The following is a 21,019-nucleotide window of genomic DNA, read 5'->3' on the forward strand; positions in this document are numbered from 1 at the left end:
CACTCTCAATGCTCAAACTTCACCTTGTTCACAGGATTTGAACACTTTCTACATTTAGCCTCATTGTTTATTTTTTCTATCATTAAATTTAGGTGGTATCTGATAATGAGCTTAATCTGATCATCCTTTTTCAGATAAACATTTATCAGCAATAATGCTTAAGCAAGTGGTTTAGAGGCAGGTTTTTTTAAAAAAATTCTTTACCAAGATATTCAAAACAGTTCAATGCAAACAGTATTAATTGTTTTTTATCAATGCCGCTTTTCTCATAACCTTATATGTTTGGGTTAAATGGAAGAAGGGACCATTTGGTCTCAATTTCGCCCAAATAAAGACCTCTATCTATCTATATGTTTGTGACTTTTGATACAGTAAAGGTCTTACTCGTACATAAAAAACATATAAGGTAAATTGTTTAATGCATCACATGAATAATTTCTGTAAAAAGGTCTGTGATACAAAATTAATGCATTCATTGAACTAACTTCATAATACCAGAAATTGGAGGAATATGTTCATGGAATCATTACCTTTTCAACAATTTTCAGATGCCATTCCCTCAGCTGTGCATGAAGGACATCTCTTTCAGAGGGAGATAGCCCAGGGTTTAAGGCTGCAAGACGCCACAGCTGGACTATTTCATCACAAAGAGATGCACTGGCATGTTGTGGGGCATGGCTGTTGCTGTTTATGCCTCCATGTCTCCCCCCAGGGCCAGAGCTTCCTGTTTGGAGGGCGACTTTTGTGTTGAACCACCATACCATTATCTAGAATTGAATAAGAAATGTGCTAATGTAATTAACTTATAGCAACAACTATCATTCATAAACAAAAAATAGTTTCACTACAATGGTCTGTTCCACCATATTCTTTCTGATACACGGAGTCTACAAACACCAATTAAGGAAAATTGTTGTCTCAGGCGTAACTTTGTGGAATTTGCATAACATATTGAAATGTAATGAAATAATTGACTTTGTAATTCCTTTGTAAAAAGTGTGTGGAATTACAAAGTCAATTATTTCATTACATTTCAACCAATTAAGGAGTTATGAATACTCAATATATTAAATTGGAACAATATTCTATAAAGTAAAAGACATGTACGATGCACCTTTTAGCATTTTTCCAGGAGAAAACCTATGACAGTAATTATGGTGCCACAATAGTTCTAAATTATAAATTTCTCTGACTTCGGTAGATTTACAGATCATAATTTCACCTATCAGAGGCTAAAATTATAGTATAGGAAGCTAATTAGTTGAAATTATTGTCACAATTTTCGCAACCCATTGGCTGACTGGCAAATGCTTGATTGTCAGCAAATCTAATTTTATGAATTCCACACTAACTTTCATTCATATCTCCAGTTCTCTCATGCCTCTAAAATCATTAACCTACCCATTATTGCCACTTATATGTCGAAAAGCACTGGTGATAATGGACACCAGTCTTACCCCTCTTCCTAACTATGCCCATCTCATACATCTCTTTATTCTTTCATACTCTATCCATCACTTTATTTTATCATGACTGCCTTGAAAATATTATAATGAATGAATTATATTTAGTCATGAATGCCTACTTAAAATCTACAAATCAAATAAGTATATCCTGATTGTATTCCATGTTCCTCTCTATTAATGACATATGTACCAAAGGCAAGGGGAACTATTTTCACAGCCATATATTCTGCCATCATTGGTACAAATACAACCCCCCACAATTTCTATGAATACCTGAAATCTAAAAATGATAAGCAGTGGACCTAATTACAGCATTAAATCCATCGGTTTCCTGCTGTGAAACATCAAATGGAATATTTTTAGTCCCTTGGAGATGCAATTAATGGAATTATTAATTTGTTTTGTTACAGTAGAAATGTAATATATTTAGGGTAAAACTTCTGCAAGAACCACAAATTTGAAAATTTGAAATTCGTTTCATCATTATGAGCTTTGGATGTAGATATTACCTAAAGGGCCAGAGATCCAAGGGAATATCAAAATGGAGCATTTTTTTACCACCCACATGCATACAGTTCCCTTATTATTAAATATCTATAAAAAACATAAACAACTGTAAAAAAACATCAAGCATACTAGGATAATAATAGGGCAGTTTTAACTTTTAAGCAACACAATACAAAATCCTGTTCATGCCTAATTAATAATTAACTATGACTGATTGTATTTCATTAAACTACTTTCCTATATATTCACTAACTTAAAGATGTCATGAATCAGTAATTTTTTGTCATATTACCTGCTCACAAGCCATGCACTCCTCTGTTATAATTTCCAACAATGGTATGGCATTTCTGTCATTTCTCTTAAACATCTCACGGACAATGGACAGCAGGTTCCACATTCCTTCTGGCTCACGACCACGCAAAGGACGCAATAAACTACACCACTCAGCAGCTGCAGGAGGGGCTGTTGTTCCCAAATAGTTGACATCACTGCAAAAAATATTTTCGGGATTTGGACATTATGACCTTCTTATTTGGACATTATCGACTTCTGAGGCACCTCAGTTAAACAAATTTATATTTAATTTAGCTGGACCTGAAGAGGTTTAGAGTAAGGCAACAAAAGTTTAAATAAATTTATCTCATTGAAGTATCCCAATAATATAAATTCAGCATTCAAACGTAGATTATAAATATTGTATCTCTATTGTCCAAATCATACAAAGTCATATTCTGTCAGAGCAGAGAGTACATAAATATTTTTTGGTAAAAGTTTCCTAGAATTCTTTCATGGAGACATCAGATGGTAGAGGAAAGCACATGCACACCTACAGAGTCCTTAAGAAGCAAAAACTGCATATTTTGAGATGCATGCATTTATTCTACATTTCTATAATTCTGTATTTGAGTGATGCATATCTATGGAACTTCATAGCATCCCAGCATTATTGTTCTTCACTTGCAAATTTACAAGTAAATGAGAACAAGAATGGATTTGAGTTAGCCGAGTGGGTTGAATAGCATTAGCTTTGATAATATGAGAAAATACTGAGAGATGATTAAAGAGAAATGTATTTTGCATAATTTTAAACACTCATTAGAAATATCAGATATTCTACCAAAATGTTATTTACGACAAGTTTCAGAAGTGTACATTGAAAAGCAAGGAAAACGCATGGGACATTTCTGCATTAACAAAAAATATTATTCCTAGTAGCTACACCTTAGCCAAATTCAATATATGAACAAGTACATGAAGCATCCTTTACAACCATCTTAATAGTCTTACACATTCATTTGCGGATTAATTGTAATTACAGTCATTACTTCTAGGAAAATTTCAGTTTTCTACACCTAAGTCATGCACTGAAGGCACATGATGCGGACATTAGGATAAAGTTATAGCTAATAAAATGAAGGAAAATATGTCCTCGATGGTAAGAACTTATTAATAAGAATACCGCTATGACAATGACTATTTATATGTCCAGCAGCAATTTGTTAAGAAATATTTTTACAAATATTTTTTTAAGTAGATTGTGTCAATGGTAAGGATAGTATAGAACAATCAAAGGTACGTGAGACTGACCTGAAAACAATAGGAGCCGGAACGCAAAACTTAATCAGTATCCTCTTAATGTTGTCATGAAGAGTCTTTTCATCCAGATACCATGAAGTTTGGTCATTGGCTGATGCACCAGCTGTTGGATCAGGTGCTCCACATACCTGAGGCAGAAAATACATTACGAGTAAATAGATGATAAAGCATGGATATCTGTGATGGCTTCATTCAGGTCTTGATTCTAATGAGAGAGACTAGAAAAAGAAATGCAATGAAAGACATTGGTTCAGAAACCACTATTTATCACAATAGGAGTCAAGTGTTGAATATTTTCACAATAAATTTAATTTCAGTGCTTGTGAAAAAAAAAGCTTATGGATTGAACATTTGTTTGAACAATTTGGTATTTGGTTGGGGTCCTAAAAGGCAGAATTGTATACTCGGGAGCCATTTTGTTTTGGAAGCTTTACACAATGTTTGGTACAGAGTTATAAAGAAACCATTGGGGCGCTCAGGGCACTGGATTTATTTTCCATGGAATACCACCAAGTGTAAAAGATTTTAATCAGTTAATACAATAATTCCAACACACCTACGCTTGCCCTAAAATCTAATAAAAGAAGTTTCATGGTAAAGAGGTAAATATAAATGGATGGGGTAGTTTTTATCACTTTGATGCTCAGGTATTTATGTAACATTAGAACTCCTAGTGAATAAGTTAAATAATTACATCAACACAAGTTAGGCAGGATCATTGTGGTCATTAACCGGAGGTGTTTGTCATGAAGGGGTTCGCTAACTTGAGGTTCTAGAGTATATTTACTTAAACATGAAATATGAATGGCCCATTTGTTTTCATGAGAAACATATTTCCTCATTTCATGGTTTTCATTTTCATCACAATTATGGCATGAAAAATATGACAAACATTGAAATGTTTGCAAATCAAATAATTGTATAATGGAACGATTATGCAGAATGTTACATGGACATTTAATACGTAGCAGAAACCATAAGGATGAGTAATTAGATCAATATATGACCAACTATCATTACTCCCTTTTTGTCGTGAAAGTGAAAAGGTTAAAATTATTGCTCATTACTTAGCTCTTACTTAGCAGTGATGTTCCTACTTTACCATTTCTCGTACAACACCAAATTTTGACATTCATCTTGTGTTTGGAATAAATTAACTTTTTGTTTCTAGAAGCATCAAATTACTCATGACAATAGCGAGGAAATCTATTTTAAAATGGCAAACAAACATGTTAAGAAAACTTGTTTTCATTAGGAGATAAAAATCAACATTTGGCATGGTTGACTCATATATCAGCACTCGTGTTACCATGCCTAAGGAACTTGATATACCAATTTCAACACTGAACACAATTGCAAAATCCAAAAAAAATTAAAGAAAAAGGTGTAAAGGAATGCTACCCTATGGTTAAATGGCAAAAATGCTTTAAACACTCTAAGCAAGATGAACTTGAGGAAATACTGAACAGCTGGTTCCAATTTTTCAGAGCCGCAAGCATACTGATTAGGGGTACATCCAGAATCACCCATCAAGCACTTTGAAACAGTTCATACATCAGTTCTTTCTGAATGCTTTGCAGTCTATGATAAGTGTGCACGAACTGAACAACTTGACGCAATGCAGGTTCAATAAATTTTTTATATTGAAAAGGGGTTTCCAGTCCCCTCAGTTTACTAATTTAATTAAGGTCCATTGGAGTCACTGACAAACAAAAGGTATTGGGATATACTTCATACTTTCAGGCTTCACTTCACGGGATTGTTGGATGTCCATATTAAAAGATTTTGTAATTTTCCACAGACTTTATTTCACAGTACAATGCATTTCACCAACTTGTAGCATCATCAGGTACACAGCTGATGAATACGGAAGTCCCAGAAAACCTACCCCTCCCCAACTTCCCCCTCTCCTCTGTCCTATGGCTATATATTTAACAGCTGTGTGCATCACTTGCACCTGATGATGCTGCAAGTCGATGAAATGCATTGTACTGCGAAATAAAGTCTGTGGAAAATTACAAACTCCTTTAATACGGTATCGGAATAATTAAAACTTTCCAACATTGAGAAAAGCTGGGCTGTGGAGAGTATGAAGTCTATTTGCAACCACCAATCAAATAATATGAGGACATTCCCCTCTGGTCTTATTCTCCGAGTGAGATTTGAGGGGAATCGGAGCAAAGTTGACCCAACTGCCATCCTAGAGCTGAGGTAAAATATAAAGTAAATGTGGATAACCCAACTACTCAGCAAGAACAATAAATTCACTAATAATATCTGGATATGCTTCTAAAAAACAGATCAAAGGCTGATGGAGATAGAAAAAGGAAAAAAATGAAAGAGTCAACGTCAATAAAAATATGTGAAAGTGCTTACAGTGTTGATGGCAGAAGGCTGGGATGAGAGAAGTTCATCTAGAAGGCGCTGGGCTGTGGGGAGAATTTGCTGAGGAAGCTCACTGATGAGGTATTGAGCAAACTTCTGCAGTTGATCACGGTGAAGTCTTGAGAGGGACTCTGATACAGGTGCTCTCAAACATACCTGAGTTGGCTGAAATACAACATGAATGCATTTAGAGACAGTTTTAAGAATCGAAATGCATGCATGGGCCAACAAGGGGAAATACATGTGATACTTCAGACGTAATAGTGTTAAGTAACTATCCAAAACATATTATTAAACTTTAATAATATCAATGATGATGAAAAATATAAGTATTCCTTGTACAACTTGATAAGTTGGTTCCAATGGAGAGGTGAAATTAAATCTATGCAAACATCTATTCCAATTGGTAATTACTCAAACACAATATACAATTAATCTAACAATAATAACTGCAAATAATGCATCCACACCAAAATAATACCTGTGAATATTTATTTTCAAAATTTTTCAAGGAAAGCAAACAGAAAAAGACATGGGAACCAACCACTAAATTATGACCATTAAACTCTCAGTCTAATTTCAATTAACCATATGGTTCATTTTGATGGTTCAAAACATTAATAATACATTTCAATTCCCCTACACTCTCGGCAACCTAATTTGGATTTTCTCACAAGTTAGCATGAGTATTAATTAGATGTCCCTAGTGCCACTGCATACTTAAAATGCTTAGGGTGTACAATTAATTTTTTGATTTTCTTAAATATCGGCCCCAAAATTCTATGTTTTTACTCTATTTTATTCTATGTTAATGTGATTGGTCAGATAAGGACCAAATTTCCCCAAAATGTTATAATAAAGCCATACAGGCTGACAGGGCTTGGCACCAACATGTATACAAAAAATAAAAAAAACACCATAATCAACAGGCAAATTCCAAAGAAACTGCGGGAGATGCCGCAACAGTAACTTTTAACGGAGTCATCCGCTAATGTGCATTTCAATGTAACAATTTCAGAGTGTAAAAATCATTCGCCTTGACTGTGGGATCCCAGTCAAGGCGAATGATTTTTACACTCTGAAATTGTTGCATTGGAACAGGCAAATAACAAGTGTCCAACAAATTTTACTCCAAACTCCCTTCAACTCTCTGAGGTTTAGGTAAAATGCAAAACAGGGGTTATGGCAATGATGACACAATTAGCCAAAATACCACTGAGAATCTAAAGCATTCTCTACAAAGCTATTTTAGAAACAAGAAAAAATTAAGCAAATAACCTTCTCAGTGATGTTTCATGATAAACAAAAGTAAGATCATTAAGATTGTATAACAACCATAAAAAATCATCAGAAGCAGATGACATTCATGAATGCCGCAAAATTATCTTGAAAACTGAGACAGTGAACAGTGCATTTGTTAAATGTCCATGGATTACCATAAAAAATCATAAAATGGAAAGGATAATTAAAAATATTTTGCTCTGACACCAGGAAAAATTCAATCCCAAACATTGCCACAGTGAATGGGTTACATGGTGCATTTGGTACTGTCTTCAGGAGTGGGTTCCACGAACTAGAAAAAGTCTTAAGCACTAGCATCTTAAACAGTTTTTATCCCATATTTATTTGATGACTTTTATCAGGCTGAGCTTGAGACTTCATAGTCCCTTTTTCTACTTAATCCTTAAACATTACAATAAAGACAATCACAAACATCCATGCCCAAGGTAAAGGAAAACCTATCTAGATGGGACTTGAACCCATGACATCACGTTTTCAGATAATTACCGTTTATCCCACATGCCCAGAAGAGTATTTCACAGACAAAACGACTTTTCACATCATTCCAAATTTTTTAGCGGGATGGCCCATATTAAAAGTACAGAAATATCAGCAGATGGAAGTATAAACTTCTATTCGGATAGTCATGATGGAGAACATAGGATCTCCACATTCCTACAGTCCACTCACCAGATGAATGCGGTGTAGACATGCAGCTACTACATGAGAACACCAGCAGGCACTTGAGGAACAAGTGCAGTTGCACGATGTTATTCGCCTTCTGTCAAATGTCACTGCAACATTAAACTGGCCACTGCCTTGGCCAACCGTTGGTGGAGGAGTCACTATAGCACTCAGGTGAAATCCTGTTGAGAGACAAGTGACGTATAAGCATTATCAAGCAAATATCTCGTCAAGCAAAACATTGTTTACTAAAACAATTTTTCCATTTCCATAAATGAATGTAAAATATGATAATGCGTTCCATGCCAAAAAAATAGCTTTTTTACAAGGTTTACTCAAAGAACATGGTATATACATTGTTAAAGATCGTGGATCATCTTTATCTTTTCTCCAATCGTAGAATAAACCAACCTGGAATGTGGGCTTCATTTGTAAAAAAAATAAATCAAAATAATTAGGTTATTATTTACTATACATTCCTAATTCTTTTTCACTAAAAATATGTCTAGAGGCATTATTTTTTGTCAACAATTTACAATTTTGTGAAAATGCAACTTAGCATTAACACTACATCTAGCCTTCTCTTCTGGACTTTTGAGGCTTGTGAAGTTTTTGAGTGGTGAATGCACAGGTGTTTCATTTTCAAATCACCACTTGCATTTGCACAAATTAGCAACATGAGACCTTTTTCATTAGCTTATGGCTGGACAATGCTGTTGCGTGTACATATAATGTCTGCACAAAAAAATGAGACTGGACTTTCTATGCACGAGCTACTTGACGAATCACAATCATTGAGGTGTCACCTTACAGTGGCATCTGTGAGAAGTAAAACACTGCCTTGTTCATGACCCTATCTTGACTTATCTTCACGCAACAGTAATTCTTGTCAGAGCTTTCACACGCTTGCTGTACAAATTCTTGTATTAGCGAGAATAATGGTGTTAGAGAAGCAGCATGTGAGCATTTTATTTTGTTTTCACCTCAGGAAAAGTGCAACTGAAACTCATGCAATGATTCAAGAGGCATTCAGTATTGTATCTATGAGTCAGGCGCAGTTGGTACAACTGCTTCCAGTCTGGACAAACCTTGACCAATGAAGAACCGAGAAGTGGAAGACCATTGCCATCAACACATGACACTCATGTCAACAACGTGAATGATTTGATGCGTGCAAACCATAGGTTAACTGTCAAGGAGATCGACAATGAAGTTGACATTAAAGTTGTATCATGTTTCACATTTTCGACGGAAATTTTGGGCATGCAGCATGTCACATTCAAATGTGTGCTGCAAGTGTTAACCGATGAACAGAGGCAAAAATGTCTTGACATCTGCCAGAAACTTCTCTATCGTTCAAACAACCACCGAACCTTCTAAAAAATAATCATCACAGGCGACAAAACCTAGGTTTATGGTTATGATATAGAAACCAAAGCCCAATCTTCACGGTGGAAGGGCTCATCTTCCCCACGACACATAAGAGCTTGGATGTCGCAATCGAACGTGAAGGTGATGTTGATCATTTTCTTCAATTGGGAAGATATTATTAATTATAAATATGTTCTCAATAGACATACAGTAAATGGGGAGCACTATATAGAGGTTATGAGAAGATGAAGACATGGAAGAGACCACAATTGGAAAAACAAGTCTTGGTGCTTTCATCATGAAAACACAAGGGCGCATACATCATTGATTGTTACAAAGTTTTTGGCAAACAACAGCACAGGGATGATCCCTAGCCACCCTACTCCCTGGATCTTCCTCCAGCAGAAATTTTCCTGTTTCTTAGGTTGACATTTACCTTGAAAGGTCACTGATTTGAAATTATTGAAGATATCCAACAAAATTGTACCACAGACTTAAAGGCTATCCCTAAAGAAGCGTTCCAGGCAGCATTCAACAGCTGGAAAAAACATTGGGAGCATTGTATTAGCAGCCAAGTGCTGTATTTTGAAGGAGCATTAGAGCAGAATTATATGCATGATCAAAGGGTAACTAATTGAATCAAGTATTTATTCAAACACCTTTTCTCAACAAGTCTCATCTTTTTTTGAACAGACCTCGTATATGCATGGGGCGGAGCCAAATTTCAGGAAAAATTCAGTTTGAAATTCCCACTGTTTTATACAACATGTAGAGGTCGCTATTGGCACACAAATTAGCTTGACTTATGTACTGAACAGTCATAACCTCAAAACGACCTGAATGCTGAGAACAAGTGCGGAGTGTAACTGAAGAGCCACAATAATTGAAAGGGTACACACTGGTCGCTCGGTGACAGAAATTATTCAGTCCTTCCGGTACCCCAGATTGACAGTATAAGATGACTTGGCAAAGTATGTATATCTCCCCAATTGTTTCCTTGTTCTTGAGGACAGGGCAAGTGATTGACATAGACTGATTGCATGTGCATGGTAGATCAGCCAGGATTACTGTCAACATTATGCTTGAAGGTTATTTTCTGTAATGTTTACGCACCAAAATTAGATTTAACAAGCACCCAAATGAGGCATACAATCATGATGGTATTCCAGGAAAATATGAACAAATAGGAGTCAACCAGAATAAATTAAAATGACGATGTTCTTAGCCATGAAATAAAGCACCAAATAAAGAAATCTGTTCTTACCTCTACATTTCAAATATCTCTGCCTATATTTCAGTATCCATGCCAAATTTCTCTTGCCAGAGAAAAGCTCTGCATTTCCCCTACTTTCGCTTATAAAGACCTCCATTTTTTCAGTGCTCCTTGAGCAATATTAAGTGTACTCTCTCAAAGAAAAAACCAATGTTAATGTGACCTACATGTATATACACTTCCACCATGGAGATTAATCTTTTGCTGATTGCCACACTTGGAAGGAAGGGGCTGCAATATTGTGTATTTAGGATACACTTCTTGTATCCTAGGTCCAGGGGCCGAAATAGGTGCCTAAAATTGCACCCTCTTGCTGCCTACTGAGTTTGGATATCCTTTAAAATGTCAACCTCCTAGCCTCCCTAAATTTGAACAATTTAGGCAACTTATTGGTGAGTCCGGATGCAGCTAAAATATCATAAAAGTTGTTTTAAAGGTATTTCTATCACCATCAGTCATAATTTTTACTCGGGTACAAATATAAAAATGTAGTAGATCCTGCAATGCCGTTATTAACTACATGGAACAACATGAAACTAATTCCTCAATTTTTAGCTCTATAAAGGGAAACTATGAAATCTACGATAATAATCTTATACCAAACGTTGCAAGAATCTACAAGGAAATTTCTCAAGAATTAATTATGCAATAATATACTAGTTTATTTGTATTATTTAAGTATTAATGATTAATTTACTTGAAATTGGAATTTAAGGTAATGTAATCTGTATTCTAGAGCTCACTGGAAAATGATTCGGCTGCAGCATAGGTACTTCAATGGAATTTTGAGCTCCACATGTATGACACAGCAATATCAGCATAGCCCACCAGCCCCTCTTGCATATTTTCAAAATACCAGGATACAATTTTTACCATGCAAAACTATGCTATTGAAGTCATACAAACAATATGCATTAATTGTGGTAGTAATGCGGGTAGTGATACGGGATAGCAACTGCAGGGTTATAGATAGCAAAAATTCCACTTGCCACTCTCAGCGTCTAAAAAATAATTAGTTCTACTTAAATGCATGCTCTTCCACTAACCTTATGTGTTCTGATATAGTAACCCATTCTTTCCGAATGACCTCATTCGTGTTCTGTTCATCTGTTTTTAAGTTTCCCTTTCAATCCCTCGTCCCTCTCCGCGGGGGGAAATTCCTGCTACCTGCAACGTTGGGTCGCATTCTCTGCCTTTTACAGACTCTTTGGGGGTAGAGTGTTTCGTGGTGCATTTACATGTGGTAGTGATGTTTCAATTTCTTGCTTGTTGTGTCCTGGCTTCCGTGTTGTAGGATGGCTTTCATGCTGCATCATGGGGTGCAGTATTTTGGTTGTTTCGCGGTATATGTGTTTGCATGAGTATTGGATGAAGGGATTTTTGCATGAGTGTGTGCGCTGCTGTGGGTGTAATTTTCCGTGTTGTTTTTTTGCATGTGGTATTTGTCCTTTTTACGGCTGGTGGCCTAACACCCCCCGCCACACGCCCTTGCGGCGGCTTGCGGGGTATTATGTAGATGTAGATGTAATTGAGGCATGTAAACTGTTACTTCAATTTGTCAATGTTTGTCAAAAAATTGTAGGACCACATAATGTTTAAAACATTTTCATGAATGCACAACAAATAATTTATTTAACAAGTATATGTTTGCGCTAATATATATCCTTATTAATCCTTGCAACATTTGGTAAACCCATGGATGTCCATTGGGCTCACAACATGTATCAGCACATGTTGTGAGCCCAATGTTGTGAAGTAGAGAGTAGTTAGCAGTAGTGATCACTGACCTATTTGCAGAGTGTCCTTCACTGCCCGATTCTTAAGGAGGTACTCGCCCCTCTGGAACTCATCGGCGGAGCCGTTGGCAAGGCACGAATAGAGACGAATGTCTTCCTCATTGTCAGGGAAGCTCCAGAAGGCAATGCGTAGTTGCAACTGCTCAGGCACTGGAGGATAAACATGCTCCACGAGCTCAAATGGAATATGAGATGCAACACAACGTGCACACATCTCCACCAGACTTCCCACTTGATTCTGGTGCTGCCCACTGCCACCGCCCATGCCGCTGCCCATTCCTGAGATGGCACAGTTGCCCCCAGGTCCTCCCACCCCACTGAGCCCACCACCTGCACCAAATCCATTGCTCGGGCCATCTGGAAAAAATATACATAACATACACTTTAACTAATTCGTAAAAATTAAAATTAAATTTATTGAATTAAACTAATTTTTCAGAGCGAAACTAGTGAAAATTTGACATGGAACGGAGTCGAAAGAACAACGGCGAAAATCAATCGCAAAATTTCCATATTTAAATATAATTTTCCTGTACTGTTGCTGGACTAGTAATTTAAATATTACTTCCAACAATACTTTTGGCATACCTCTCAAAAATTCTTAATAAAAGTGACCAATGAACTGCAACAATAGAACATACTATATACACTCATGTTGGTAACTGACGAACACATGGTAGTATTGCGCCCATGACAGGCAACGGCAAGGCGGACGTAAATATCCTTGGTAATACGTCGGGATGCGCTATATTAGATAAGCATATGTATTCAAACTCGCCCATTCCGCCATTAGGGAAGTTACCCACGGCCGTCTTATAATCATCCTGATAAACCCCTTGCTGCCTTGGGCTAATTATCCCTCTCCCACAGTCCAAGCGCTATTGCGACATTTCCCTCGTAGACTATCGAAGTGACTCAACCCGTCTTGAACAGCTGATCACCGGGAGGGGGGACTAGCAGTGCCGTAACCCAACCCAATGGGAATATCCAGCTAGATGCTCAAAGGTACTTAAGTCTAAACAAGAAATGTTGTTCCTTCCATATGGTTGCGTAATTACTCGGCGAGACCAAGACCCCTATTTTGCCCACTCAATCTGTGGAAACTTACCATGATTTGGATAGGGATTTCGTTTTGTCCCAAACCCACTACTGAAATTTTCCACAACATTAAGTTCGTGTGTGAATGTTTCGTTCAGATTTCTAGTAAGTCGCACCAGGCATGTCTGTATCGCCCACCAGAGCGATTTGCAAAACTGTCTGCTTTGGTTTTCCTTTAATTCACCAAAACCTTAAAGTAGCTAATGATTAAAATCGGGAAATCCAGCGATCTGCGCAGTCGGAAGACTTTCCTTCTACTCGGGCAAAAAATATAAGCGATGAACAAGTCGGGGCAGTAAAATTAATATCCATAAATGACGTACGTAAATAAAACGTATTGCAATGATTTTGAACCAATCACTCAGAATGAAAAATGATAAGACCAGCCTCAACTTCTGTTGACCTGTATTTTGCCAAATAAAATACTTGTTTAGATGTATTGGCCAACTATTGGCAGGCCTCTTTTTTGAGATACAACTTCATGAGAACCGAAAATACTGCTAGTCGAATTCCATTTGTTTCATTTGCAAAATACTTCATCGATGCCAGTGCATCCTGGCTCAAATTAACAGGTACCATACATGAATAACATTCAATTACTTTAACGGGCTTTCTAAATAAACCCTAAGTTAAATTCTAACGACATAATTTTTACCAAGTTTTCCAGAGTGTATGATTTTCTGCAATTTTCCATGACCCACACGATAATCATCAAAGTTTCTGACTACTTTAAGCTGCTTGTGTGCAATAAAATTGCTTGAAAAATCACTAGGGGGAAGGCCAGTGCATTATACATCTAGACACCCGATTTTAAGAATGTTAAAGTAACGAACATCAAGTAAAAGCTTGTAACTTCTATTTCTGGTGATAAACTCGGCGTTTTATTATTATCTTCAAGAGTCACTATATCTTGATAATACCAATCGCTAATTTCGACGATTAAAAAAATAAAACTGCCACGGAAGCATTGCTAAGAAATTTGATATTTCAATGATAATCCAATGAGAAAGAGCCATCGTCCTTACTCGAAATTCACTCTTCTTCATGACTGTTTTTAATTTAATTTGCACTTAACAGCTGATGCGACAATGTAAATGCATTTCATTGACTTTGATAGGACATACCTTAATCTTACACGGATATAATAAATATAATTCGCACACTTTGCAACCATACGTCGCTTAGTTTTTATCATTAGACCAACGTTCATTGGCATAATTTTGAATTGTCCATTATCTGTAAACATGCTATGAGCAATATATTTAGTGAAATTTGGTCAAAATTGCTATCAATGGGGCCCCTACTTAGGCTATGATTTGAGGTGAATCCCATCTATTGAAATAGAATGCCATAAGTCGGTGCCATGCCATCACATTCCTTTTGAGCGCGAGAGAGACAACGTATTGCGGACACACTATAGCAAGGGAATTTCTGTTTTAACCATCATAACACGCTCTGAGAGATTATGATAGCGGAGAGGGGTACCGAAAACGTGAGGTCATTTTTAGGCTTCCTCTCTAAAATGATGGTGACGTGATGGATTTTTATGACCACATCATACTTCATCGCTATGAAGACAGATCGGGCAGGCCCCCGATGCCATGAGTTCTTAAGAATCCGACAGCAGGGGATCCGAGAGAGAAAACGAAAGAGAGAGGTGCTGAACTCAGCACAACTGAGAGCCAAGTATCTAATGTGATATACTGTGGTATCTATCACGTTAATGTTTTTCAAACGGTGGTACGCGTAGTGATACCTGCGATGGTACGCTACTAGAAAGATTTTGAAACATGGACCTATCCTACCATCTTATCTTGGTGGCGCTCTTTGATATGCGTAACAAAAGATAGTTGTGCATGATTATATTGGTTCGCCATATAATTCTGTACGCATTTCCCCCACGATGTCTTTCGTAAATTTACGGACGGGAGGTATTAGAAATTACTAGGACTTAGGAAGTAGTCTCTCAGAAAAGAGGATGAGAGAGAATTTAATCGATGTTTTCAGGCTTAACTTTGTGGAAATCCATTATCACTGAAGTAAAATACTAATGAATCTTTCCACTCAATTTTAATCGGTAAAATGATTTTCGACGCATCGGTGTCATCCTCAGAATGTCGTGGATCAAGTAGGTTAAAGTTTTAAGTTAATCGACGTCAGTGACTTTTATGACCATTTATGACTTCTTTCGCTGGAAGTCCTTGTTGCCAAGCTTACCTAGGATTACGAACTCAAGAGGGCAGAAGTGCCTTCCGCGTGATGATGCTTGCGAGTTACCTGTAAGTGCGTTTGGTGTGAGGGCGTAGGAAATGCAAGGACCACGAAATTTGGCAAAACTAACAAATGGAATGGGAGGCGGCAACTAAAACCAGATTATTAGCCAAAATACATTAGCATGGCATAGGACAATAAGTAAGAATTACCCGGAGTATCGAGGAATCAACTGCCATTTTCGGTAAACTGGCGCAAGCTTTATACGAACCAAAAGAGACCAGATCAACAGGGTCGGGACAATTTGAAGACATCCAAAACCTAAGCGCTGTCATTCACAGAAGAAACCAATTGCTGGAAGGGACACGCTTTGTTTAGTTTCATATCTCAATCGTGCCCAGACTCGTTTTCTTTGCGCATGACAAGCAAATACCATATCTCCCGACAAGTCCGACCATACAGAGCACCTTGGATGAGGCCAGTCTGGAATGACATACTTCTTCGTGACCCTTACGTTCGCCAACCCTCGCACATATGAGCGTGAATGCATTTGGAATTGCATTATACCTCCAAAGTAACCAGATTGAAAGCAAATGTCAAGTATTCATATAAGTGATAAGGTTTTTAAGACAAGACTGATTTTAAGCTAGTGGATAAAATCATCACAGGAGCGTGTCCCCAGCACAATGGCCTGATTCTAATAAGCAGGCAATTTCATCCATTGAAAATGTCACATGCAATGATCTCCTTCGAGATTCGCATATATGTTAAAAATGTATAAAAACATAAACTCAAATCCAGATAACTCTGAAAAAGTTAAATACAGCATGTGATAATTCTTAGGCCTTATAGGATACAGAGGGCCAAGCTCGGGGATAATTTCACGTACCACCTTAACCCGCAAACGAGTTAACGCAAATATTCTCGCACCATAAGGCAATAACTGTCATCGAAAAATCATTCAACCACCACTCCTACACGTCACTTGACACAGACAATGATTCACGATTGGTGAAGGGTATAACCAGTGCCAAAAAAGGCATGTCACCTCTCTTCATAACTCGAATAAAATCCTTAACATGAAAAATCGTTTGAAATAAAATGCACACATCAATAAAAACAAGGAGAATGGTGCAAATTTACTAGGAAGGCCCTAATACTTTGGAATAACACTATGTACTGAGAAGTAAGATCGTAGTAAATCTAAAAAAAAGCGCCATTTATTTACTCAAAACAGGATAATTTTAAACAGCTTTAACTTGCATCGCATTAATTTTCTAAAGATTTTTACAATCAAGTGTAGTAAAAAGACGCCAAAACGTATATCAAAATACGGCAAGAACTCTTCCAGGGTTGAATGCCATAACACAATCATAAATCCATTTTTAGTTCCTGTCAAGTTACCACAAGACGCGGGCCAGTAGATGTTTGCTCGGAGGAAAAATGGTGGGGGTGTATGTTGTGAGAAGCAATCTGCATGAAGGCCGCGAGGTCAATGAATCTTGAAACAGCTGCCACCCGAACCAGTCCAGTTTAAGACGATCTCGTACCCTCGAGTAATATTGGCCTCAACTTTCGAACGTAGCTTCTCGTACGCAAGGCATTTAATATACGCAAACAAGTGATACTATAATTAGAATTTAACCAAGTTCAGTTTTAGTTCATGTGGCATGATTTCACTTGTTCCGAACGGGGAACAAGAAGATAAAACTTCTATATAATACCACAAAGATATTCTATAAAACTTATTAATAATTTATCCAAGTGACTCGAGCATTTCAACATCTTAAATGCAATAAAACCAAATGCCAGAATTATTTTCAATGCGTGACATATTAATTTCATAAGCTCTTACAACTGAAAAATGAAGTACATTCTAAAATATAGAAGGGTATTTATTTTCCCTCTTGTAAATGACTACAAGTGCTGCGCCCAACAAAATCTCGCGGACTAATTCCGCTCATATCTCTATAGAAAAAGTGTTTCATTAAAAATAAGACTAAGCAAATAAATGTTTCCTAATGCGACCAAACGAGAGCAAATTATCTACTTTTCGTAGACTATATTATCGAAGAGAAGCATCGCGACGATTATTCAGCAAGTGAAATGAAATGGGGTACAAGCAAAATTGAGGAGCCTGCTTTACTCAATTGTTCTCAACATAATGTTAATAACAAATAAATATGGCTAATTCTTACCTTCACTTGCTTTTCTTAAATTTCCAACAGGTCCCGAGCAGCCTATATTCCTTCTCCATCCCCGCCAATTGTTGCACAGAGACTCTGGCTCGCTTATCCAGCTGCATATTGAATCCTCTTCAAATCTATCAGAATCCTCGAATGAATATCCATCGCAATCGTCCCAAAATATTTGGACGGGACCGTCCCTTCCGGGACTGCCCACAAGTCGACCCGCCAGTTTCTCAGCAAACTCCAAGACTGAAACTGACACTTCTGGCTTGACCCACAAGCGGGGTCACGACTCCTGAATTCCAAAAGAAGCGACCCGAAGACCACTTCCCTGTGCTATGATGAATGCCTAAGACTCCATCTTCATCAAAAATAATACGCCTGCCGTTTCATTCACTCACCCTAACGAAGAGTATCTGTGTGTTTTCCCTGGTGTATTTTTGTTTCGTATGGTCAGTCGACAACAACAAACATGGCGGAGTGAAGAGGAAACATCGAACTAATCGAGTAGGTCGAGAACGTCGGGAGGGTCGATAGAAGTCGATTCAAGCGGAAGTTGAACTTCGATACAAGAACTTCCTCTTACGGCTTGAAATCGTGGTAAGAACATGTCACGTTAACTAATGTGAAATCTTACATATTTTGTCATCATCGTGCATTATTTTTGACTGATATTTTGAAATCGTTTCAATAATTAAATTTTTAGTAGTAGATCTGTGTTAATTTGCTTGAATATCTTTTTATTATTGCTTTCTATTAAACGTATGTACCGTTGTATTGTCTGTTTCTATTTTTCAGTTAATTGTAAACAGAACTGTGTCTTATGCTTAATGAGTGATCATACAGTTTTATTATTTCTTACTCTTTTACAGCTGAGAAGATGGCCCCACGAAAAGGGAAAGTTCAGCAAGAACAAGTCCAAGTGTCACTTGGACCACAAGTGAGAGAAGGAGAAATAGTTTTTGGGGTGGCACACATATTTGCTAGCTTCAATGATACGTTTGTTCACGTTACTGACTTGTCCGGAAGGTACGCTGTTTGTTTATTCTGCTTTGTAAATTATGTTTTACCTCTTGTGTCTTCTAGTTTTAATTGAATACTTTCAATATTTTGTGATCGTATACCAATTAATCTCCTATCTTTGATTGTTCCGACTAGGGAAACGATCGCCCGCGTGACTGGAGGTATGAAAGTCAAAGCCGACAGAGATGAAGCGTCTCCGTACGCTGCTATGTTGGCTGCACAGGTAATGTTCCAGTGCTAAGTCTAATTTTGTTAATGTGCAGATTCTTCGAGAAGTGGCAGAGTTTTCACGTCTGCATTTGTAAACTATTTTCAGTGTAGTTGTGGTATTGTTTTCCATTCTCAAGATAAAATTATTTATACACGTTTCCGTGAGAAATAGCTTTATGTAGGTCGTTGGGAAGCCTTTTTCCGCCGGCTTCAGTATTTATTTTTCGTAAATGTTGCAAATGTTTTTGTCGTGGAGACATCTGAGACTAGTATTGTAAACCTACATGTGTTCTTAATTAATTGCTAACGATTTTGTTGGTAATGATGCAAGTGCTGTACGTATTCCAGTCCAGTATAGCTGATATTCAGAGGCATTGCTAATCATTGTAACTTAGGAGGTCCCTTGTGTTTTCGTGACTCCTTTTTTTGCAGATGAAACACTTTAATTCATGATTGCCTTTGCTGATGCTGGACTTCTATGTTTTGGCTCTTATACATATTGCTGGCACGAATAAAACCTGAATTCTAAAACTCCTCCACTTCCCATTCACGATTCATAGCATTGCGATAATGCATTTTTTTATTATTTTTCCCTCATTAACTCGAAGGTATCCTCATTGTTTTTAATGTGAAATCCCTTAAGTATGCTGTTTTTTTCAAGTAGATAACTTATGCATGTTCTAGCCTGGACAGCATACGAACTAAGCCTTACTCAGAAGTGTATTTTAATGCTGCCCTTTTCTTCAGGATGTTGCCGAGAGGTGTAAATCACTTGGCATAACTGCACTTCATATCAAACTTCGTGCAACCGGAGGTAACAAAACTAAGACTCCAGGACCAGGTGCTCAGTCGGCATTGAGAGCTCTGGCTCGATCATCAATGAAAATTGGCAGGATCGAAGATGTCACTCCAATTCCATCAGATTCCACCCGAAGGAAGGGTGGTCGTCGTGGTCGACGACTGTAGACACTTGCTGTACTGTCATTTCATGTACTATTAATATCAATAAAAACTCTTGTTTTCAAGTACTAACTGCCTCTTTTTATATACCGTCATGTACTTCTGTGAGTGGCATGTTGTTTCTATATTAACTTGTGGAATTTGAGTTCATTACTTTTTTGTGATTTAATCAATTGTGTGAATGCCATTGGCTGTAATATTTGGAATCTGATTTTATAGTGAAAACGTCTCATGAAATTTGTTTTTGCAGAATTTTTGTCAACTTAATATAGGCATAAGATCAGCATTATTAACATAATTAATGAAGCCAGGCTATGCAACTAGATTTTTGCAGAAAAGAATATTTTCTTTGAGTTCAGTAGTACTAGCATTTAACAAATTACATGCTTGTACCTGAAATGGCATTCCATTTTGCTTGAGCTTTTGTTGAAATAAGTGTTCACTGAAGACTAGTTAGAAGTTACTGTGATACCATGAATTTAACAGTAAATTTATTTTTATTGCCTGCTACTGGCTTCATTTATTGGTGAGTGAGACATTGTTCTGTTAAATAAAATGAATTACGACTATTACATTCTAAAAAATTCCTTTTAATGTTTGGACAACAATAATGGAATTAATTTTCTTTCATAAAAATCTCTCTTCATGCTGTGTGTATGTATTGAGTTGCGTAAGATTTAAACTTAAAATCATTACGCGTGGTTGTTGAATTTTTACTCGGAGAAAGTTGCTTTGAGAGTCCCCATGCTAGTTATTTTCACCCCTATTAATGAAGTGCTTTTTAACTAAATAATGTCAGTTTTCCTAATTAAAGATACTGCCCTCTGAACCATACAAATTGCAATCATTTTAGATCCTGGATTCATTGTGATAAATCATTCGTCAATTGTATACATACTTCAAAGATAATATATGATGTATGCATTGGCATGTTTGAATTATTGTGAAAAATATGTTTGTTTAATGCCA

The 21,019-nt window shown here is 37.0% G+C and overlaps 2 protein-coding genes across 3 annotated transcripts in view; one reads left to right on the plus strand and one right to left on the minus strand.

The window, feature by feature from the left end:
• Positions 1–18,509, minus strand: part of Dora (zinc finger SWIM domain-containing dorado) — a 54,278-nt gene extending 35,769 nt beyond the window's left edge. Inside the window, exons 1-8 of the mRNA XM_071584438.1 lie at positions 18,495–18,509; positions 17,867–18,125; positions 12,351–12,716; positions 7,926–8,101; positions 5,946–6,119; positions 3,561–3,697; positions 2,266–2,461; positions 531–767 (exon numbers count right to left, since the gene is read on the minus strand). Coding sequence (XP_071440539.1) covers positions 531–767; positions 2,266–2,461; positions 3,561–3,697; positions 5,946–6,119; positions 7,926–8,101; positions 12,351–12,716; positions 17,867–18,125; positions 18,495–18,509 — 1,560 coding nt within the window. The remainder of the gene's footprint in view (positions 1–530; positions 768–2,265; positions 2,462–3,560; positions 3,698–5,945; positions 6,120–7,925; positions 8,102–12,350; positions 12,717–17,866; positions 18,126–18,494) is intronic.
• LOC139687332 (small ribosomal subunit protein uS11A) lies at positions 18,379–20,118 on the plus strand. Of its 2 annotated transcripts, none has more exons than XM_071584498.1 (4): positions 18,379–18,457; positions 18,730–18,886; positions 19,016–19,103; positions 19,838–20,118. In XM_071584498.1, exons 2-4 carry the CDS (start codon positions 18,738–18,740, stop codon positions 20,054–20,056), a joined length of 456 nt encoding a protein of 151 aa, XP_071440599.1. In that variant the 5' UTR covers positions 18,379–18,457; positions 18,730–18,737; the 3' UTR covers positions 20,057–20,118. The 2 variants fall into 2 exon arrangements, with proteins under 2 accessions (XP_071440599.1, XP_071440600.1); XM_071584499.1 differs by lacking the exon at positions 18,379–18,457 and adding an exon at positions 18,504–18,619.
• Positions 20,119–21,019: the final 901 nt, after the last annotated feature.

The sequence above is a fragment of the Hetaerina americana genome, unplaced genomic scaffold, assembly GCF_022747635.1.
Source record: "Hetaerina americana unplaced genomic scaffold, ioHetAmer1.1.p SCAF_19, whole genome shotgun sequence".
In the NCBI taxonomy this organism is placed as follows: domain Eukaryota; kingdom Metazoa; phylum Arthropoda; class Insecta; order Odonata; family Calopterygidae; genus Hetaerina; species Hetaerina americana.

Excerpts from the sequence above, each read along its gene's own strand:
- LOC139687332 (XM_071584498.1), top strand. The coding sequence starts at position 18,738 with ATGGCCCCACGAAAAGGGAAAGTTCAGCAAGAACAAGTCCAAGTGTCA. Across the intron at positions 18,887-19,015 it reads GTTACTGACTTGTCCGGAAG|GGAAACGATCGCCCGCGTGA; the intron begins GTACGCTGTTTG and ends TGTTCCGACTAG. Across the intron at positions 19,104-19,837 it reads CTGCTATGTTGGCTGCACAG|GATGTTGCCGAGAGGTGTAA; the intron begins GTAATGTTCCAG and ends CCTTTTCTTCAG.